Source organism: Dasypus novemcinctus, chromosome 12 (genome assembly GCF_030445035.2).
Source record: "Dasypus novemcinctus isolate mDasNov1 chromosome 12, mDasNov1.1.hap2, whole genome shotgun sequence".
Lineage (NCBI taxonomy): Eukaryota > Metazoa > Chordata > Mammalia > Cingulata > Dasypodidae > Dasypus > Dasypus novemcinctus.
The window spans coordinates 96,148,130-96,170,113 of record NC_080684.1 but is presented as its reverse complement, the minus strand read 5'-3'; the positions used below and the strand labels follow the sequence as shown (position 1 = coordinate 96,170,113).

The following is a 21,984-nucleotide window of genomic DNA, read 5'->3' as shown; positions in this document are numbered from 1 at the left end:
TGGCAAGAGCATGAGTGTCCGCTTCTTGCTCCCGCTGCAGTACTTGCCTCCCTGAGCTCGTTTCTGGGAATCTTGGCACATGGCTCATGGGCAGTGGTAACGCAGACAGGGCACCATGTTGCAAATGCCCCAGCCTGAATACCCTCTAGAAGGAAACTGTTGTTGTGGGCTTGTCCCTCTCCCTCCGGGAGCCTTGACTCGAGAACTTCGGTCCCGGAGTGGCTGAGGAGGTTGCGAGGAGTTTGAGTCCACTGTGTGCTCGCTGTAGCTCATGGCGGAGAAGCTGCAGCTGCAGGAGCAGCTCCAGGCAGAGACGGAGCTGTGTGCCGAGGCCGAGGAGCTCCGGGCCCGGCTGACCGCCAAGAAGCAGGAGCTGGAGGAGATCTGCCACGACCTGGAGGCCCGGGTGGAGGAGGAGGAGGAGCGCTGCCAGCACCTGCAGGTGGAGAAGAAGAAGATGCAGCAGAACATCCAGGTGCGCCGCCGCCCCAGGGGAAAGGGGCTGGGCCGGGCGCTTGAGAAACGGGGCACTGGGGACAGGTCAGGGCTAGAGGTCCGGGGACACGGGGACCAGGATTCCCATAGTAAGCCACCTGTCCTCCAGGCACCCTGGGAGGTTCTCTTCCTCGAGTGGTTATTTCTAACTTGTGTGCCTCAGGTCCCCACAGGCACCACAGCCGTTTAATTTTCTTCCTTCCAGTCCGGCCCTGACTGGTCTGCAGGGTGGGAGGCATCAGCGGGGGGCTCAGGCTCTCTGACAGTCTTCCCATGTCACTGGCAGGCAGCTCGCAAAAGGGAGCACGGAGCACAAGGGGCCGGGAGGGGGCCTGGGGCTTGCGCACCCCCTCCCCGGTCCCGGGTGCGTGGTTCTCAGTGAGGGGGTCGGGCCCCCTTTTAGCCGCCGCTCAGAGTCTCCCTGGGTCTGGCAGGAGCTGGAGGAGCAGCTGGAGGAGGAGGAGAGCGCCCGCCAGAAGCTGCAGCTCGAGAAGGTCACCACCGAGGCCAAGCTGAAGAAGCTGGAGGAAGACCAGATCATCATGGAGGACCAGAACTGCAAGCTGGCCAAGGTGAGGGGCGCCCCAGGCTGGGCGGGCGCTGCGGTCACACCCGAAGGGACGCTGCTCGTTAGTGACCCGGGCCCAGGGGAAGGGTTCGGCATCTCTCCTGGGTAGAGCTGTCCCCAAGCTGTGGATTCCTGAGGCCTCGTGGAGCAGTGCATCGACCGCTGTCGTGGGCTGTCGTGGGGCTTTTTCCGTGTCAGCCACGGGCGGGATTGGCCTGTGCTGCTCCTCACGCCATCTCCGAGGGGGCTGGCTGTCCTGAGAACGTCTGCCCTGTGGGCGAGTGAGGAGGGACGCGTCACCCAGAGCAGGGGCGGTGGGGAGGGCAGGGCGCCCGACCCGGGGCTCATGCTGGGGGGCAGCACTTGCTCACCGCCGCCCGGCTGTGTGGCAGGTTGGGGTGGGCGCCTTATTGAGCCTGGGACTCCGGCATGGGCACACAAAGCAGGAAACGAGGAGAGCACCCTGGCCTATTTGGGGTGTGCGGAATGGGGCGAGGTCACTGTGGCGCAGTGGCTGAGTGCGAAGTGCGCGGGAGCTGGTGGCACAGGTGAAGCCCTGATGGCTGCCCCTTCAAGGGCCACGGCTCCAAGGTGTCCGAGAGGGCTTGGCCATCCGCCTCGTCAGATCCTAGGGAAGCTTCTCTGGCTGTTGTAGGGGGGCTTGCGAGCTTTCAAAATTTCCCCTCTGATCCAGGAAATCGTAATGCGTTTGGCCAGGTGTCTCAGGCCCTGCCTTGGTGTTCGCCTCTAAGTTTATGGAGGAGCCGTCATACTGTGTAGAGAGCGAGGTGTTCTGTGCTCCACCCAGGCTAAAATGCCGCGCTCTGACACTGCTCCCCTCCCCTCCCCAGGAGAAGAAGCTGCTGGAAGACAGAATAGCCGAGTTCACCACCAACCTCATGGAGGAGGAGGAGAAGTCCAAGAGCCTCGCCAAGCTCAAGAACAAGCACGAGGCCATGATCACCGACCTGGAAGGTAGGGGGACGGCCGCGATGCGCCTGTCCAGCACCGAGCCCCCAGGAGCCCGGGGTGGGCGCACGCGGGCATGGGGGTCGGCACCACCAAGGCGGGCAGGTTGTGAGGGCATGTCTGGCCCCCGGGGAGTCCGGCCCCGGGCACCTGGTGCTCTGCGAGCAGGAGGGATGTTCTCCGTGAAGGAGTCAGGTCAGCGTTGGGCATTTCTGTGTCAGGCACCATTTTCACACTTCCGAGAGGCCCAAGGTTTGACACCAAGCTCTATCTTCTTAATCTCCCTGAGCCTTAGTTTCCCGATCTGTAAAGTGGAGGTAACGACACGGGGTTTTTGAGGATTAGACTCAACAGTGCGTGTGAAATGCAGCTTCACTGTAAAGTGCTAGACAGGTGTTGAGAGGCCAGGCTTGACTTGGGGCCCGTGGTGAATAGTGCCCTGTGGATCTGTGGCCGCCCAAGGCCCGCCCCCGCCCCCAGAGGAGCAGCCAGCCGGGTGAGGGAGGACAGGCCACACCTCTACGTGTGCCGGAGCCGCTGCTTATGCGGAGACTCAGCCCTGCGGACCCCAGCAGAGAGGGCAGTACTGCAGCGTCGGCAGTGTGCAGGCTGGCCCCAAGGGGATTTTCCCCTCTTGGTTTCGGGACCCTGCCTGGCCTGTTCACACTTGGATGGGATGGGCCAGAGCAGGCTGCTCGGGAGAAGAGAAGCCCTAAGGTGGAGGGCTCTCCTCCCAGCCGCTCTCTACCTCCCTAACTCCCTCCCTTCTCCCAGAACAGTCTAGAGGACTCCGTTATCAAAGATCAGCCAAGAGGTCTAACATGGGCATGCCTGCTCGACTGCAGGCTTTTGAAAGTTGGACACCAACCATTGTTGACATAAACATAGATGAGGGGAACCCACGCATGCTGCTGGTGGGAGTGTGCCTTAGTATTTGGCTCTGGGAAACGGCTTGGCACTCTGCAGCAAGCTGCAGCTCTGCACACCCTGGCCTGCAGGGCCACCGGCCGTGCCATGCATGTGCCCCGGAGCCGTGGGCAGGCATCGTAGCACTGGTCACAGGAACAAGCACCACCACAGTGGATAAGTAACATGTGGCGTGTTCACAGTACAAGACTAGGGAGAAGTCAGAATGCGTCAATTGCAGCAGCACCTGGCAAGCTAAACCTCAAAATTCTAATCTCAGTGATGAAGGCATTTCTAGGACTGGACTCGAGTCTGCCACTGCCCGAGACTTAGCCTGGACGGGGCATGGGTGTGTCTAGTGCTTTGACACGTTAACTCACTTGAGCCTCACCTCAATCTAGATCTCCTTATTCAGAGGAGAAAGCTGAGGCACAGAGAGGTTAAGTAACTTACCTGAGGTCATAAAGGGAACTGTAAAGCCAGAAATGGGACCCAGGCAGTCTGGCTTTGGAGTTCCTGTTTGGTCCCAGCCTTGCTGTACTGACTTGGTGGAATCGATACACTCCTTTTCCAGTGTGTAAGTTCAAATTCATGCAAAATTAAACATTTTACTCTTTATGGATACAGACGTGGCACCACCTTAAGGAGAAACTAGGGAACAGTAAACGCAGCCTGTGGGAGAGTAGTTGTCCTGTCGAGGAAGGACAGGCCTGGGGTGGAGGGACAGGACCACGAGGCTGACGGTGTCGTGTTTTAAGGCGAGCGATCGGGTGGGAGCGCTGGTGTGTCGAACTCCTGTTTCACGACAGTTGTATCTACTCAATATTTTATGTAAATAATTCAAAACAAAACCAGGAAAGTCAGGGTTCTCCTGCTTTCTCCCCTCCTTCCTTCTCAGAGCGCCTTCGAAGGGAGGAGAAGCAGCGCCAGGAGCTGGAGAAGACCCGCCGGAAGCTGGAGGGAGATTCCACGGACCTCAGCGACCAGATCGCCGAGCTGCAGGCTCAGATCGCCGAGCTCAAGATGCAGCTGGCCAAGAAGGAGGAGGAGCTCCAGGCCGCGCTGGCCAGGTGAGGCCCAGGCCACCGGCAGCGCGGGGACAGCAGGCACTTCCACGTGCGCTTCCTGCCTCGAGCTGGGTGTATCCGTGAGCCGTGAGCACCTTCTGTTGTTTTAAAAGCCAGGTTCACGGCAGAGCAGTTCTTAGCCACTGAAGCACAGCCCGGCCTGCCCTGTGTCCTTTATTATTATTTCTGGGAATCTAAAGAGTCCTGTGCAGCTGTCACCCCTACTCGGCAGCCCACGTACCTCGATGACCGCCTGGCTGGCCGTGGCTGCTCCTCTGCGGCCCCTCCGGCTCACGCTGCTCTTGGAAGGTGAACTGACCTCCTGTGGTACCTCTCGTCTCTTTGACAGAGTGGAGGAAGAAGCAGCCCAGAAAAACATGGCTCTCAAGAAGATTCGGGAGCTGGAATCGCAGATTTCTGAACTCCAGGAAGACCTGGATTCTGAGCGTGCTTCCAGGAACAAAGCTGAAAAGCAGAAACGGGACCTCGGGGAGGAGCTGGAGGCCCTGAAGACGGAGCTGGAGGACACGCTGGACTCCACCGCTGCACAGCAGGAGCTCAGGTGGGCCCCGGGCTGGCTGCTCGTCCCTGTGGATGGGGGCAGCGGGGCCCCGGCCTCTGCACACATGCCGGCGGGGCTGTTAGGTAGCAGAGCTAGGACCCGAGGTCCCGGGCAGCGTCTCTGTACCAAGCAGACCTCCTTCAGAACCCAGCTTAGACTTGGGGGGGGTGGTAAGGCTGAAAGGGTACCAGTGGCCTCCCCACAGTGCCCATGAGGCCGGGTGGAGGCTCAGCCAGGGACAGGCCCAGGGCGCATTGCCCCGGCGTCCTCGGCCTGCGCCCTGAGGGTGTGTCCCCATCCAGGTCCAAACGCGAGCAGGAAGTGACCATCCTGAAGAAGACCCTGGAAGACGAGGCCAGGACCCACGAGGCCCAGATCCAGGAGATGAGGCAGAAGCACTCGCAGGCCGTGGAGGAGCTGGCGGAGCAGCTGGAGCAGATGAAGCGGGTGCGTGGGCCGCGGGGGCTGCCAGGGCAGGTGCCTCCTGAGAAGGCCGCGGCCGCGCTGGGCAGTGTGGCGTCCACCTGTCCTGCGGAGCCGAGCGGGCCTGCGTCAGGCCCTCGGGGCCCAGGTCCAGCTCCCTCCCGTAGCGCTGTGAGACCTCGGCCACTGGTCACCTCTGTGCCCGTCTGTAAAGGATAACGCTAGGCCCGTCCCACGTGGCATGTTGTTGCCAAAGGAGCCGAGACTGTGACACGGAGGGCCTCAGCAGTCGTCGGTGCTGTACTTTCTCACTGTCATACTTACTCTGTTCAACCTGCCAGGCCACAGTGCATCGTGGAATCGAATAACCCCGAAGCTGGGGTCCTCTGAAATACCCCAACAAGTGCTTGGTCGGGGTCTTTGGGGGAAAACCCTGGTGACATCGATCCCATCTGGTTTCTTGGTCAGGGAGCTGATGGCTGGGCAGTTCTTACCAAGGCCGCTTGCTGCCTGTGGCTTCCAGCTCATGGCCAGTCTTGTTAGCTGCTAGAGAAGTCTCAGAATCTCCCACGAGGCCATCTACAGAATGCTGTAGAGACATACCAAGCCCGTTCATGTTCTCTCAACTTCCCCCACTTCTCTACAAGTTAGAGCCTTCCCTTGCCTTGACCTCTTTCCACCCGACCTACTGTTGCATTCTCAGGTCCAGTTTATCCTCAGACTTATTGGTGACCCTGTGACTCGATCAGTGCAGATTAGAATTGGATTGTTGCATTTATTTTGGAAACTCCACTTTTATATTTTTTGAGAACACAACTAGTTAGAGCAGCAGTTTTCAGAGGTTTTATTAGAAGTCCAGGGACAATTAAAATTTCCTTCACCCTATAATACTGCCGTTAAAATCAGCGATGCTTGTCCCTGAACGTTCCTTCTACCCAGCGAGGGAGGCTGGGCAGGGGTTGAGCATGGGGCGTGGGGGCCCTGTGCCCGTCACCCCCCAGCAGGTGAGAAGAGCACAGATCAGGCCAGGGCTCCTACCAGCACGCCACATCCTGAGCTTGCCCAGCATCGTTGTTGCTGTTGGTGGCAGCGGTTTCTGGATCTGCACTCGGTGGCTCTTCCAGTGAGGCCCCCCGCATGCCAGGGCACAGGTGGCCCCTTCACCTCTGGACTTTCTCCCCTCTCAGGTGAAATCCACCCTCGAGAAGGCGAAGCAGACCCTGGAGGACGAGCGGGGGGAGCTGGCCAGTGAGGTGAAGGTCCTGCTGCAGAGCAAGGGCGACTCGGAGCACCGGCGCAAGAAGGCGGAGGCCCAGTGGCAGGAGCTGCAGGCCAAGTTCAGCGAGGGCGAGAGAGTGCGCACCGAGCTGGCCGACAAGGTCACCAAGCTGCAGGTGAGGCCCGTGAGGCCCAGCTTGGGGACGGTCCCCAGCGGCTCCCCGGTCCCAATCGGCAGGCGCCCGCCGTCTCTCTTGCCTCACTCTGGCTCCTCAGTCAGATGCACTGAGGTTCATTCAGCTTGTGACCTGGGTCCAGCTTTGCCTGAAAGAGCCAAGGTGGAGTTGGTCATGGTTCCTTGTCTTTCCTGTCCTCGTGCAGGTGGAGCTGGACAATGTCACAGGTCTTCTCAACCAGGCTGACAGCAAGTCCAGCAAGCTCACCAAGGACTTCTCCGCTTTGGAGTCCCAGCTGCAGGACACCCAGGTAGGGGGCAGTGGCTGGGGCCATTCCCAGGACCGCCTTGTGCCCCTGTGGCAGCAGCTGCCAGGCCTCTGGGTTTTCATCCTATACCTGCCCCCTCCCCACCCCGTCCTGATCCCCGTGGTCTCGGGGTCCTTCCCCCGCCGGCCTGTCCCCTGGTTCATAGTGGACGTGCGCCTCCCTCCCTCGCGGTGGGGTGGCCGTGGGCTTTGGTGCTGCATCTGCTGAGCAGCCGCTCGGCCCCCCGCCCCGTCCTGGAGTAGGAGCTCCTGCAGGAGGAGAACCGGCAGAAGCTGAGCCTGAGCACCAAGCTGAAGCAGATGGAGGACGAGAAGAACTCCTTCAAGGAGCAGCTGGAGGAGGAGGAGGAGGCCAAGCGGAACCTCGAGAAGCAGATTGCCACCCTCCACGCCCAGGTTGGGTGCTGCCCGGCGGGAGGCTCAGGGAGACTGGTGGGATTCCACCGGGGCGCTGCCCCCTGCTGAGCACGCGCCTTCAGCTCAGGGCTCTCAGCCTGGGTCCAGGGCAGGGTGCAGGGGCCCTGGCCTCGGGCGGGAGGGAAGGAAGACCTTGGCTTTCACTGGTCTGTGGCTGAAACATAGTCGTTCCTCCCATCACGGAGCCAGACGGTCAGCCAGGGAGCGGGAGCAGCGCTGGGACTCTGTCACCAGTCACCCGGCTGTTGCAGGGCTCGTCACTGCTCCAGGGTTGTTGTTAGGCCTGCCTCTAGACCTCGTCACTCTGCATGTCGGTGAAGGTGTGCGTAGGTTATCGTGCCACGATTTTAAAAAGTAAATTGCAACAGCATTTTCCTATAATTGGTTTGTTAGGAATCAAATATATTTTATTTTATGTATGTTAGGGAATTATAGTGTTAAGGGGTCCAGAGGCCTCTCTAGACTGTTAAAGAATTTATGGCCAAGAAGGTATTGAGAACCACTGCTGTAGATCCTGTCTTGGGCCTCGAATGCGCCAGGCCAGAAGTCCTGAACCCCCTCGTTCCCACGCCTGGGCAGGCGTGAGCAGTGGGCTCATGCGGTCGTGGTGTAAGACGGGGGCTGCCTGGTGGGTACTTGGTGGTCCTCTTGCCTCCAGCAGACAACACCCCTGCAGGGCTGCAGCCCCACTCCCCGGGCACGGGCAGGCTCTCCTCTCTGGGCATCAGTCTTTGTAAAATGAGGGACTTGGTGGACCTTGTTATTCAGAGTCCTGCCAGAGCTGACCTGTGGCCTTGACCTTGGGCTTCACGCTGGGCAGAAAAAGTTCACGTTTCTTGCCTCTGGCTGAGGAGGGAAGAGCTTCAGGGGGTTCCCCTAACTCGGTTGCTCCCTGGTCTCCCTCCATGGTGGAGCAGGCCAGCCCCCGGGTGCAGGCATGTTACCTGAACAGGTGCCACCTTAGGGATGTCCTTCCTCCTTGCCCCCACCCAGGTGACAGACATGAAGAAGAAGATGGAGGACGGCCTGGGGTGCCTGGAGACTGCCGAGGACTCCAAGAGGAAGCTCCAGAAGGACCTGGAGGGCCTGAGCCAGCGCTACGAGGAGAAGGCGGCTGCCTACGACAAGCTGGAGAAGACCAAGACACGGCTGCAGCAGGAGCTGGACGACCTGCTCGTGGACTTGGACCACCAGCGGCAGAGCGTCTCCAACCTGGAGAAGAAGCAGAAGAAGTTCGACCAGGTGTGTGGCACAGCTCTCCCCCCTCTGGTGGCCTCTTTCCTCTAGTCACCACAGCCCAGGACAGAGGCCACTGCAGACCAGCTCAGAGATGAGGCTGGAGGCACCACTCAGGTGTCCCTCTTGGTTGTCCAGCATGCTGAGGGACGCAGAGAGGAGGTGACTAGAGGAAGGGTAGCTGCATGAGATGGGTTTAGGGTGACTTTTCCCCTTCCTGGTTTTTTAAAATATTATCTAAGTTTTCTCTAATGGATCTGACTCTTTATTTAAAACTTTTGTTGGTGTGTTTATACCTGTTTCTCACTCCAAAAGGCCTGAGGTAAATTAGAGGGATGTGGACGATAGAGGCACAGGGTAGAAAACTAGAGTAAACCAGAGGTCTGCACACCATAGCCAGACCCAGCCATCCTGCTTTCGTAGATAGTTTCGTTGAACACAGCCTCGCTCTCCCTCTTCTGCTTGCGTCTTGCTGGCTTCCTCATGCTTCAGCAGCACAGCTGAGTAGTTGCCACAGAGACCACGCAGCCCACAAAGCCTAAAACGTTGGTTATCTGGCCCTTTAAAAAAGAGTTTCCCAACCCGTGGATAAGTGAGGTACTGGGGCAAAGGGAACAGGAAGGTGGAAAAACAAGGTTCAGCCAGAAATGGGCCCGGGCAGAGAATGAACACCAGAGGGATCTAAGCCGACATCTGAGGAGGACCCAAAGTGGATTTGGGCTTCTCAGCAGCCAGATTGAGTCTCTCCTAGATACACATTAACCAGTTGTTCAGAAGAACCAAAGCTTTTCAGATTCTGAGAGCAAGAGAAACAGTGCCTGTGTAGGTTTTCATGAAAGGGGCACCATGTGACACATGGGATCATCATGAGTAAGTGGTAGAAATTAAAGAGACTTAACAAAGTGGCATCGTTGGCAATCTCTGCCCTTGACTGGTCCCCAAATTGAGCTGGACAGCATGTCCCCTTGGAGCCAGCGCCTTCTGCCAGGTCGTCTGGGCAGCAGCCTTGGGCTTGCTCTGGGGTCCCCCCTGCCCTCCGCCCCCTACAGTCCCAGCATCTGGGATCCTCATTCCTGGGAGTTTGGGTCCAGATACTTCGTCCGGCTTGTAGTCGGCAGCTTTGAGCCCTTCCTGAGAGCCTGTTCCCTCGAGCCTCCCGGCCTCCCATCTCCCCCCCAGCTCCTGGCAGAGGAAAAGACCATCTCGGCCAAGTACGCCGAGGAGCGGGACCGGGCTGAGGCCGAGGCCCGAGAGAAGGAGACCAAGGCGCTGTCGCTGGCCCGGGCCCTGGAGGAGGCCATGGAGCAGAAGGCGGAGCTGGAGCGTCTCAACAAGCAGTTCCGCACGGAGATGGAGGACCTCATGAGCTCCAAGGACGACGTCGGCAAGAGCGTGAGCGCCTGCGCCGGCGGGGTCCCCCCCAGGGTGCCGGGTGGGGTGCTGCAAAGCCGAAGGGAGGGAGGGAGCCGAGGCCGGTGGCTTCCGGGCCCTGCTCGGCCCCCTGGGCCTGAGCCGGGCCCTCGGGTGTGACAGGTCCACGAGCTGGAGAAGTCCAAGCGGGCGCTGGAGCAGCAGGTGGAGGAGATGAAGACCCAGCTGGAGGAGCTGGAGGACGAGCTGCAGGCCACCGAGGATGCCAAGCTGCGGCTGGAGGTGAACCTGCAGGCCATGAAGGCCCAGTTCGAGCGGGACCTGCAGGGCCGCGACGAGCAGAGTGAGGAAAAGAAGAAGCAGCTCGTCAGGCAGGTGCGTGCGTCTCCCCGACCCCGCGGCCAGCCCCTCTGCCCCAGCTCTGGAAGCCCCTCTCCTTCCTCTGCCCGGATCACTTTAGGGCTCCTGGCCTTTCCTTCCATTCCTTTGCCCGGAGGGTGAGTCACTTGTCTGGTTAGGGTGTTCATGGTTAACAATCCTCGCTGGCTCTGGAGGCCCTGGGGCTCCCACCAGGACTGGCTGGAGCCCATTTGGGCTCGCGGCTGGCGCAGGGGCCATGGACAGCAGCCTCCCGAGCTGTTGGTGTCTCTCCAGGTGCGAGAGATGGAGGCCGAGCTGGAGGATGAGCGGAAGCAGCGCTCGATTGCAGTGGCCGCTCGGAAGAAGATGGAGATGGACCTGAAGGACCTGGAGGCCCACATTGACACGGCCAACAAGAACCGCGACGAAGCCATCAAGCAGCTGCGGAAGCTACAGGTGAGATCGGGCCAGGCCAGAGTGGGTCCTGGTGGCACTGGGGTTCACCTCTGGGCCCCAGCAGGCTTGCCAGCGGGGGCCAAGCTTTGCCCACCTTCCCCCTCGGGGAAGAGCCAGGGTTCCCTTAGCCCCATGCCTCAGGCCTCAGAATCCCAGAGGTGGAGCAGCACATTAGACTGACTCCTGCCTTAAAATCGGTGGCTTTGTATGTGTATGTTGAAAGAACACAAACCTAGAAGTGCAGTGGGCTGGGGAAGACAGCACTACCTGGCAGGTTTCCAGAATAGTTCAGGTGCTGACCCAGGCCATTAGACACAGTCCAGCCTTCACGGGCAAATGACCGAGCGCTCTGACTTGGTGGTTCACTGGAGAGGCAGCAGAGCGAGGGACACACGTGGGAAGTTTCTGTTTCCCCAATCATTAAAGAATAACAAATTGAAAACAGCTCTCAGAGGCCTTGTCGGGCCTCCTAAACCTGCAAGTGCGAGAGTCCCTGTTGGTGAGGTTGTAGGGAAGGAGACACTTGGGTGGCTGGTGGCACTTCTTAGCTGGCACAGTTGGCCACGTGCAGCCAGTCACACCCTTTGGCCTGGGCAACGCTAGTTCAGTATTTACCTGCAGAAGTTAAATGAAGCTACATGACTGAGATCTTGCGAGTCGGTCGGGCACACTGCGGGGAGTAACAAGGAGCTCCATTGCCTGCCCCGTAGTTGGGGGTGCCTGGCAGGCGATGGCTTACAGTGCTGGGTGCGTTAGGGACGGCACCCAAGCACTGTGCCCAGGTCAGCAGCTGGAGCTAACGTGTGCTGTGGACACTGAATAAAGCTGCCAGAAAGATGCTTTATTCATTCCAACAGGCAAAAACATGTAAAAATAACGCAGGATAAAAGAGCGTTTTGTCTGGTTATTATGTTGCCCTTTTCCAGTTAAGTTGGTTAAACGTGATGGCATCAGGCTAAGCACCAGCTGCATCTTGCTCTCGGCAACACGTCCCTGCAAGGGGGTGGGGGGTGTCCCTCAGAGGGGGTAGTGGCAAGCTGAGCAGGTGCATGTGGGCGCAGTGCCAAGCCTCTCCCCCGACCCACAGGCCCAGATGAAGGATTACATGCGCGAGCTGGACGACACGCGTGCCTCCCGGGAGGAGATCCTGGCGCAGGCCAAGGAGAACGAAAAGAAGCTCAAGAGCATGGAGGCCGAGATGATCCAGCTGCAGGAGGTGGGCCTGGGAGCGACCCAGCCGGGCCTCAGCAGGGGGCGGGCTGCTCTCAAGAGCGTTCCCCAGGTGCCTGCCGGGCGGCGCCCTGGCGTGGCTGAAACGTGGGTGGGCTACATCATGACCCTGGGGGCCCTGCATGAAGTGAGGCTCTGTGGCGGCCCACCTCCTGCTGGTGGTCACTGCCGGGCAGCTTCCACCCTGAGCAGCGGGTCCCCAGGGCTCGTTGCGCATTCCACAGGGGGATGCTGAGGGCTCCTGCCTGTGAGACCAGAAGCCTGGGCACGTGCCTGTCACTGCAGGCTCACGGCCCTCACGCTCTGGCCCCAACTCACACCTCTGCCCCTCTCGACCTCTGGTCTCCCCAGAATGCGGCGGGGTTGGCTTGTGGGGCGTCCGGCTCTGCGTCTGCCATCAGGCTGGCTTGGTTTCTCAGTTCTCTCTCTCTTCCCGGCACCTGTCTTGGCTCCCGGCACCCAGTCTTGGGGCTTTGTAAGCCTGTGCCCGAGCCATGAATTCAGAGGCAGTCCCTGGGAGGTGGCGGGCCTGGAGAGGAGAGGCACCCAGGGGGCATGGCCTTGCAGAGTGCAGACCATGGGGAGCAGCAGAGGTGGCTCTCCCCCCTGGTGACATCCTGGTCCCCCCCGCAGGAGCTGGCCGCTGCCGAGCGTGCCAAGCGCCAGGCACAGCAGGAGCGGGACGAGCTGGCTGACGAGATGGCCAACAGCAGCGGCAAAGGGTGAGGCATCAGTGCAGAGGCGGGTGGGCGGGACACTCGGGGCGACCTAGCTGGAGACCCCCGCCTCTGGGCTGGGCCCCTCACTGCCCCCCACCCCTGCCCAGGGCCCTGGCGCTGGAGGAGAAGCGGCGCCTGGAGGCCCGCATCGCCCAGCTGGAGGAGGAGCTGGAGGAGGAGCAGGGCAACACGGAGCTGGTGAACGACCGGCTGAAGAAGGCCAACCTGCAGGTGGGCGGGCCCGCGCCAGGGACCAAGGGTCCCGCGCACCCCACAGTGAGGCGGGCCTTGGGGGCAGGCATGGGTGACACCTGCTCCCCGGTGGCTTAGGGGCCACGTCCCAGCACCTCAGAAGGGCTCCCCAGGGATTCTCTCTCACAAGTTTCTGCTCCTGGTTTGTGGGAGAGCTGAGAGCTGGGAGCCTGGATCTGGGGGGTAGAGCCTGCCCCCTCCCCTGGCCGGGGCCAGGCCTGCCTCGAGGTCACCTGGCTCTTCCTCCCGCAGATCGACCAGATGAACACCGACCTGAACCTGGAACGCAGCCATGCCCAGAAGAACGAAAACGCGCGGCAGCAGCTGGAGCGCCAGAACAAGGAGCTCAAAGTCAAGTTGCAGGAGATGGAGGGCACCGTCAAGTCCAAGTACAAGGCCTCCATCACGGCCCTCGAGGCCAAGATCGCCCAGCTGGAGGAGCAGCTAGACAACGAGACCAAGTACGCCACCCCCAAGCCGACATTTCTGTTTGTCTGTCTGTCACCTGCAGCAACCCTCAGACCCTTCTGGGCTCCTGTCCCAGGGTCAGGCCAGGAGTCAGCTCTCTGCCCCAGGTCCCAAAAGCTGCCTCTTCTGTTTCACTGAGGCCCCTTGGGTTTGAGGAGCCCCTGTGGGGAAAGCCAGGGGCTTGATGGCTGCCTCAGAGAGAAGTGGGGTTCCCCCCCTGCTGGGGCAGACAATCTTAGGGGCTCAGCGGAGACTGAGACTTGTTTGGAGGAAGTGGGGGGTCACACCAGAACCCAAATCTCAGTTTTCCCTTTTCCTGGCCATATTCTCTCTGAGATGTGCCACTTTGCCTCCCTGAGCCCAGTTTCCTCATCTGTAAAATGGGAATAATCCCAGTGCCTCTCGTAAGAGGCAGAGCACACAGAAGGCGCCCAGTCGCCTGTCCCCCTCAGCACCAAGGCCCCCAACAGGGGTCGGGACCAGCGAGGCCCCGGGTGACGGGTCCCCAGCGTGGGCTGGGATCCCATCGAGCCGCTGGGCCTGTGCCCCGCAGGGAGCGCCAGGGGGCCTGCAAACAGGTGCGCCGGGCGGAGAAGAAGCTGAAGGACGTGCTGCTGCAGGTGGATGACGAGCGGAGGAACGCCGAGCAGTTCAAGGACCAGGTGCGTGCGCGGCTGGTTGCCGAGGGGTGGGCGCCGCGCAGCTCAGGCCCCTTACGAGGGCCACTGGCCACCCCTCTCCGCAGGCCGACAAGGCGTCCATCCGCCTGAAGCAGCTCAAGCGACAGCTGGAGGAGGCCGAGGAGGAGGCCCAGCGGGCTAACGCCTCCCGCCGGAAACTGCAGCGCGAGCTCGAGGACGCCACCGAGACGGCGGACGCCATGAACCGCGAGGTCAGCTCGCTCAAGAACAAGCTCAGGTGAGCCCGCGGGCGGCCGCCCCCTCGCTGGCCCTGCGCCTGCAGTTGGCCATTTCCCTTTATGTTTGGCCCTTTAACGAATTCCCGTCCTCTGTTCATCACTGCTTCTTCCTCCCAGGCTCTCCCCCGGCCTTGGAACGAACACTAAGCTCTCGGTGCTTTACTCCCAGTCTCTCTTAGAAGTCTGTTCTGGTCGCAGCTTAACCCCAGTGAGAACATTTCCACGCTGGATGTTGAGTTAGAAGTTGCTTGAGGCAACTTGGCCCAGCCCCTGGCACATAGTAGGTGCCCAGGTGCCTCGCAGATCTCTGTTGAATGGAGTTCTAGTGTCATCTCACACTGCTATATAATTGAAAAAGCCTCTTTTACTTTTGGGGAAGGGACACGGCTGTTGCCATTTCATGAAGAATTCAGTGGTGAGGCAGAGGCTCTTTTTTCCCCAAGATTCTCATTTCTTACCTCATTTGCACAGGAATTTTTTTTTTTTTAAGCGTAAAAGCAGCAAGCCCAGATGTGTTATGGTCAGAATTTATTGTTTGTTTTCTGCTGTGTGGTCAGAAGAAGTTACCCATCTTTGTACACTGCACAAATTGTGCTTTTTTTCATCTCGTTTTGTAAGTTTGAGCAGAGGGTGGCCTTTTACAGGAAGCAAATCAGAGCCTCCCCTGTGACGCCCCCCTTTTGGGCCATCCTGCTTCCCTGGCTCTCTCCGTTGGTGACTCCAGAGGCTCCGCATTGCTTCTCCCTTTTGGAAGAAGTCAGGCGGGTTTCCGTCTACGGATCGCTTTGAAACGTGGGGGCTGCGCAGTGGCTGCCCTGCGAGCCCGGCCCGCCGACCCCGTGCATCTGCCCCCGCAGGCGTGGGGACCTGCCGTTCGTCGTGCCCCGCCGGGTGGCCCGGAAAGGTGCTGGTGACTGCTCGGACGAGGAGGTGGACGGCAAAGCGGACGGGGCTGAGGCCAAGGCCGCCGAGTAAGGGTCCTCTCCTGCTGCTGCCCGAGGGGACGGGCGACCACTGCCTCCTGTCCCGCGCCGTGGTTCCCCCACCCCTCCCTCCTGGGACTGCTGTGACCGTGACCCTTCCCCAGCCCCCACCAGGCCGGGGGCCTCAGGCCTGCAGACTCCTCCCCCCACACACACCTTGTCGTGGGCCGTCGGCTTCCTCTGCTGCAGCCCCTCCAGCTCCCCCCCAGCCACCTCCCAGAATCTGATACCAAAGAGCCAGGGTCCTGGGCCCCAGCCCAGGAGAAGTGCGCCTGGCAGGATCTGCGGCCCACTCTTGCCGAAAGCAAAAGATGAGGCAAGCAGGGCAAGCCCCCAGGGGTGGGCAAGATGTTTTTTATGAATCTATTTTTCTTCAGACTAGAGGAGTTTGGATAGCGGTTGCCCCCCGAGTCGTCGCCTCCCCACCAGCCCTCCCCTCACCCTCCTTTGCTCTTGGCAATCACACGCGGTGACCTCACATACCTGCTGCCTCTTCAGCTTTCTGCTCCGGGGGCCCGGGGGGCTGGGTGGGAGCAGGCCCTGGCTCTCCGCTTCTGCGGGGTGCAGAATGCTGGGGCAGGGAGGGAGGGAGGGGCTAAGTTCTCCCCCTCCCCTCCTGGCCAGCCCTCTGTCCCCTGCCCGATGCTAAAGTGTCTCAAGTGCAATGATGACCCCCTCCCCCTTTGCCGAGGGCAGCCCGCCCCTGCCACGGCGAGGCTGCTGGGGCCAAGCTGGGGCAGCCAGCAGCCTTCCGGTGGCTTCTCCCAACACTCTTGGGGACCAAATATATTTAATGGTTCAGGGACTTATCCCAAGTCTGCCAGCCAGACCGTTAGGGGGCCAGGGGCCCTCCCACGTGACCTTGCACCTACTCTAGGCTGGCGCCCACGGCTAGTTTATCTGCACCGTTGACTCAGCATGGTCTCGAGACCTGTCATCTGCACAGATATATTTTGAAAGTTAAAAAAAAACAAAAGTTTTCTTTTCTGCTCCTCTTATAATAAATGATAAAATTCCAAGTCTTTATCACTGCCTTTCCTTTGGAACCATGTTTAGAAGAGAGTAGCTTGTCCTACACTGGTCTCCACTGGTTGCTGAACTGATCTGTATTCTTAACTGTTTTGTATATGCTGCATTTAGACTTACCTAGGGCAAAGAAGGCATTTTTTTTTAAGGAATAAACTCTCCATGAATCATGAAGATATATAAAAGCTACAAATGCCTAAAAAGCGCTGAATTCAGGTCCCAGTTGCTGTCACAAAGGAGTGCTGGAACTCCCACCCCCTTTTTTATATAATGAAAGTGCCTTAGCATGTGTTGCAGCTGTCACCACTACAGTAAGCTGGTTTACCGAGGTTTCCACTGAGCGTCACAATAAAGAGTACCACGTGCTCCGAGCCGCCTGGTGTCGTCTGTCCGCCGCGGTGGGCCTGGGCTGCGCTTCGTCTCCTCCCCAGAGGCCTGCCTTGTGCCTCTCCGGGAGCATCAGTGGGGCAGGCTGGTGAGGGCAGGGGCTCAGGAGGGTGGGCAGGCGTGCAGAAAAGATCACAGGAAATCAAACTGGGGCAGATTCAAGATGCTCTGAGCATCCTCCCTGAGTGCCTGGGTTCAGTTCAATTATGGAGCACCTACTGTGTGCTCAAATCCAAAGTGGATGGGACATAGAAAGATGTTGAAGACCCAGAAACTGGCTTCCAGGAGCTGGAAGTGGCCCAACGACCAACGCCTGCCCTCGGAAGGTTTGTCCCAAGCCCTGCAAAACCAGGAAAAGGAAAGTCCTGGAGTGGAAGGCCCTTCCCAGAACTCTCACGCTGTTGCTTATTCCGTCATGCTTCTCACAAATGCTGAGCATAAACCAGGCCCCTTGCTAAGCACTGGGAGTGCAAGGGCAGTGCAGAGTGTTACAAGGGCAGGGAGGGAGGAAAAGCAGAGTCATGAATTCCACTTGAACACAGGGCTGCAAAGCAGCCAGCCCCCGGCGCCTGGCTACAACCGTGGCTTAGGAAAGCTGCTTAGGAAAGCTGTGCTCCTCTAGGCAGGAGGCGCTCCCGGAGTGCTCCCCAGCCCTCCAGCCGGCCCGCTCTGCCTCTGAGCGGGGGCGTCTAACCCCTGAGAAGGAGCAGCAAGGGGCCATATGAGAGGCAGGTGGGGACGGATGGCTGGAGGTCCAGGTGCGCCTTTTCCTCCCTCCAGTAGCATTCGGGGTTTTCAGTCCAAGAAGTAGTAGCTGTTGCTGTGTCAGGTGCTCCCGGGTTGGTCCCAGCTCTGCCACTTTTTGGGTCCCTGGGCCCAAGGTGTTGGCTCTGTGGGCGTCCTCAGTAGGGCTTGTGTTGCAGGGAAGGTGCAGGTAGCCTCCCGTGATTGCCAGCTCGGCTTCTCCTGGGGGACCTCGGGCAGGTTGCTCAGCCTGTCTCTGCCTCAGTATCGGCTGTGCAAATGGGGAGAACAGTCGCTGCTGCAGGGTTGATGAGGGATTAGGTGGCACACGTGAGTCGATGACAGCATGAAACCTGCTGTGGGGACGGGCTTGACCCAGTGTTCCCTGCAGCACGGTCCTTACCCCACCTCCTCCTCAGGTGTTCAGGAGGGTGAGGGCAGAGCTTGACGGAAAGCCTGCTTTTCCATTCCAAGGAGAGCGTGAATTACTGTATGACCTGGCAGTCCCACTCCAAGTGACATACCAAACCTCACTGGAAGGGACTCGACCAGGTGCACACCCACATGCTTGCGCTCACGGCCGCAGCAGCCACAGTAGCCGGGAGGTGCAAACAGCTCGTATGTCATCAGCGGATGAATGGAGAAACAAATTGTCGCACAGATGTGCATACATACAATGGAATGTTAGCCACAGAAAGGAATGCAGTGCCAAGAATGCAACCACGTAGATGAACCTCAAAACATAAGGGAAAGAAGCCAGAGGGACATATTGTATGCTTCCGTGTATATGAAATATCCAGAATAAGTAAATCCATAGAGACACAGCAGATTGGTGTTTGCCAGGAGCTGGGGACAGAAAATTGCTCAAAGGGTGCAAGGGTACGGGTGCTAGTTTAGAGTCACGGAAGTGTTTTGCAACTAGATGAAGGTGGTGGTTGCACAACATTGTGAAATAAGCTAAATGCCACTGTTGTGTTCACTTTCATGTTGAATTTCTGTTATGTGAACTTTTGTGAGTTTCACCTCACTGTGTGTGTGTGTATCCTAGTAAATATAGATTTAGCTAAAAAATAATACAACAACTTCCTCCAACTATCCCACATATGGCCCTGCAACATGTCGCATCCCTATATCCACATTGGAAATTGTCTGCTTTGGAGAGAGGAAAACAAAATAAGTGTGCACTGTGTGTATGAAGAGCGTTTAGGGTCTCCCCGGCCGTGCTGGGCTGTGCTGGCCGCAGTGATCTCGGCGCTGGGCTCCTCTCGTGGCCGTGCACGTGGCGGCCTCTCCGGGCCTTGGTTCTCCTCGGGGCTCCACTGAGTTTCAGCTGCTTTCTTCCCAGGGCTTTCTCTCCTCTGTCTGAATTTCATGCTTTTAAATGACTCCAGTAATAGGATAAAGACCCCTCCTCTTTGGGCTGGGCCACACCTTAACTGCAGTAGCCTCATCAGAAGGTCCTGCTTACAACAGACTCACACCCACAGGAATGGGTGAACTTTTAGAACATGTTTTTCTGGGGTGTAGGCAGCTCCAGACCACCAGCACATCATCCAGTTTGTGGTACCTCGTGATGGCCGTCCTATGAAAGTTAGACACGTCCAGAAGGGGCAATTCTTGTACTCCATGTCCTCTTGTCCTCCTTGGGCTGGAGAGTCTGGATGATGGCCAGCTTCCACGTGGCAGAAAACAGCTCCCTGGACATGGGCAGAGCCAAAACGGGGAACCTGGACCCCTTGACGACGTTTTGGAGCAAATCCACCTACCTCCCGCGCTGCCAGCAACTTGGACAAGAAAGAAGTCTTCTGGATTGTGTGAGTCAGTATATTAATATTTTGTGAACTCTTTGTTGCAGCAGCTTAACATCAGTATCCTAGCTGGTTCAAGGGCCATCTCTAGGCTTCGTCCCCACTCTTTGTTTGTCTGTTGTTTTTTAAAGATTTATTTACTTTTATTCCCCACCCCCCTTCATTGTTTGAGCTTGCTGTCTGCTCTCCTCCTGTTCATTGTGTGCTCACCTTTTTAGGAGGCATCAGGAACTGAACTTGTGACCTCCCGTGTGGGAGGGAGGTGCCCAATGACTTGAGCCCACCTCCGCTCCCTTGTTGTTTTTATTTTTTGGGGTTTTTTTTTGAGGCACCAGGACCAGGGATTTGAACCTGAGACCTTGTATGTGGGAAGCCGGCACTCAGCCACCTAGCCACATCAGCTCCCCTACGTTGTTTTTGCTTTTAGGAGGCGTCAGAAACCAAACCCAGGACCTCCCATATGGAAAGCAGGCGCTCAACCCCTTGAGCCACGTCTGCTCCTCGTTGCCCACTCTTGCCTGAGTCCTCTCACCCTTTCTGAATTTCTCTTGAACGTTTCTTGCATGGCCTATGGCTTAGACCTTACCATCCTCCAGGGTCTTGCCCCTGGATCCCAGTGCCCTTGAACGAATGGCCACTTGAGGCTTCCAAGACTTGGTTCTCAGACTAGACCCAGCCCAGCTCCCACCTCAGACGACATCCAGGGCTCCCCTTCCCTCCTGTTAACCACCGCGTGTCTCTGGTGGAGTAGCCAAAGACAGAGAGGGAAAGAGGTTCCTGAAAAGGCCCGGGAGGGGTGGCCGAGGGTCAGATGGAGGAGGCCGAGGATAGAGGGGAGGAGGCTGCGGCCAGGTCCCTGCCTGCAGACAGTAAAGGGACATACAGGAGCAGTTGTGCCTGAGGCTGCTGCTTCCTGGAGGTGAGCCACGTTTGGGGCTGGGGGTGGGGGGGGGGTCCTGCACTGTGGGGGGAGATGGGGGGGCTGGGACTACTAAGATCCTTTCCATCTTTATGACTCTAACTCAGCCATCAAAAGAAGCAAACTACTGATACATACAACCTGGGAGAATCTCGAGGGCATGGTGCTGAGTGAGGGGGGAGCCAGTCTCAAAGGGTTACATACATGTGACTGCATTTATAAGACATCTCAAAATGACAAGTACAGGTGGAGAGCAGATCACTGCCAGGGTTTAGGAATGGTAGGGAGTGTGTGACAAGAAAGGGACAGATTCATGGTGAATCCATTCATGCGACCAAATGTCAAAGAACTACCGCAAGGAAGGAAGATGAGCATGTGATGTGCAAAGACCGGTGAGGTTCAGGTAAGGTCCGTGGTCTACCTCGTTGTATGGGGCCAATGTCACTTTCCTGGCCTTGATAATGGATTATGTCAGGTACCGCCACTGGGGGGCGCTGGGCGATGGGTGCACAGGATCTCCCTGTTGTTTTTTTTTTTCTCCTCTAAATCAGTGAGTATTGCCTACCTACCTGTTCTATTTTTGTGACTCTTGTTATCATGTACGTATACAATTCTTTAAAAAAACGCACACACAATTCAAGAGCTGAATGGATCAGTGGGTAAACGGGGGAGCCCCTGTCTTGTGACCTGGGGAACATGATTGAATTTTTTAAGGCTGTTTCCTCCGCTGTGAGATGTGGATCGTCCGAGCAGCAGGAAAGACGACGACGCAGTGATTGGTGAGGGTCCCACGTACGCACGCATGCTCAGAACATGTGGACCCCTATTTATTGGACACCCACTCTATGCCCAGCACCATCCATCCCCCACCTCACACTCTGGGCAATTCTCTCCTTAGCCTTCCTTATTCTGTAAGCTAGGAAACTGAGGCACACAGCAAAAAACTTGAGAGGTGAATTCCAGCAAGGCCGCCTGGGCCAAACGGTCTCTTCCAGCTTGTGGAAGAGCGGGAGGCCGGGATGTAGCAGGAATTCACAGCCCTCTGCGAGGTAGACATTTCAGGGCAGCCTTTCCCACCCCCTGGGAAGTGCGGGCTGCTTGCGAAGCCTGTGGACACGTCAAGGACCAGCTCCCTGTGGCCACCAGGGGCTTAGCTGCGGGGCTCGTCTCATAAGCCAGGCGGATCTGAGCACCAAAGTCGAGCGGCACTGCAAGCTTTCTGACGCCTCTGGAGCTGACCGGGAGAATGCAGGGAAGAATGGTCCATTTTTAGAACTTGAGGCTTTTACGGATTTCCCTTCCTTGGGGGAAGCTTCATGGTCTAGAAAACAGATGAGAACAAAACAAAAGAGTCTGAGAGGCCTGGATATAAGCCCAGCTGTGCCAGTTTTAAATAAATCACCCCATCTGAACCTTTTTTTCCCCTGCAAAATGGGAATGATGAATGTTTACATCGGGCGGCTGTGGGAGCAGGTCCAATTGCGTGTGTGAAAACACTCTGCAAATTGCAAAGGACCCAGGTACAGTTGTTTTTAAGGCCATACCTTGGTACAGTGGTGACATCAGGCAAGAGTCCCCCTGCCAGGGAATAGGGGCGTGAGGGCGGGAGGCGGGTGTGCGGCTCTCACAGCGCCCCCCCCCCACACACACCACTCCTCACCCCTCCTGTCTTGGGATCTGCGGATCATGAGGTTCCTTCCTGTGTGGGCGACGGCAGCTCTGATTCTTGTATTTGCAGCATCCTCAGTACCAAGCAGAGGGCCTTTCAGCTTAAAATCATTAAGTCGGCTCCTGGCCTATTTTAAATTGGAATCCCAAAGCTGCTCTGTTAACTCTGCGCATGTGCCGCACGCTTTGACATTAAGCGCACGTTTGACTTCAGCACACGGGTCTTAATACTGTGGGTTTGCTCCCATGCAGCGTTTACACTAACCCTCCCTGAAGTCAGTCAGTTCTCACTAAGGGCGTGGTCTTGCCA

At 58.1% G+C, this 21,984-nt stretch overlaps 1 protein-coding gene across 1 annotated transcript in view; it reads left to right on the top strand.

The window, feature by feature from the left end:
- MYH9 (myosin heavy chain 9) overlaps positions 1–16,519 on the top strand; it is a 97,270-nt gene extending 80,751 nt beyond the window's left edge. The window contains exons 22-41 of the mRNA XM_058308745.1: positions 269–475; positions 930–1,067; positions 1,915–2,038; positions 3,837–4,008; positions 4,355–4,567; positions 4,870–5,014; positions 6,178–6,384; positions 6,590–6,694; positions 6,955–7,107; positions 8,122–8,370; positions 9,544–9,756; positions 9,898–10,110; positions 10,390–10,551; positions 11,639–11,767; positions 12,415–12,503; positions 12,608–12,731; positions 13,005–13,213; positions 13,774–13,882; positions 13,966–14,138; positions 14,997–16,519. Of these exons, the coding sequence (XP_058164728.1) occupies positions 269–475; positions 930–1,067; positions 1,915–2,038; positions 3,837–4,008; positions 4,355–4,567; positions 4,870–5,014; positions 6,178–6,384; positions 6,590–6,694; positions 6,955–7,107; positions 8,122–8,370; positions 9,544–9,756; positions 9,898–10,110; positions 10,390–10,551; positions 11,639–11,767; positions 12,415–12,503; positions 12,608–12,731; positions 13,005–13,213; positions 13,774–13,882; positions 13,966–14,138; positions 14,997–15,114 (3,252 nt within the window). The 3' untranslated portion in view covers positions 15,115–16,519. The remainder of the gene's footprint in view (positions 1–268; positions 476–929; positions 1,068–1,914; positions 2,039–3,836; positions 4,009–4,354; positions 4,568–4,869; positions 5,015–6,177; positions 6,385–6,589; positions 6,695–6,954; positions 7,108–8,121; positions 8,371–9,543; positions 9,757–9,897; positions 10,111–10,389; positions 10,552–11,638; positions 11,768–12,414; positions 12,504–12,607; positions 12,732–13,004; positions 13,214–13,773; positions 13,883–13,965; positions 14,139–14,996) is intronic.
- The last annotated feature ends 5,465 nt before the right edge of the window (positions 16,520–21,984 follow it).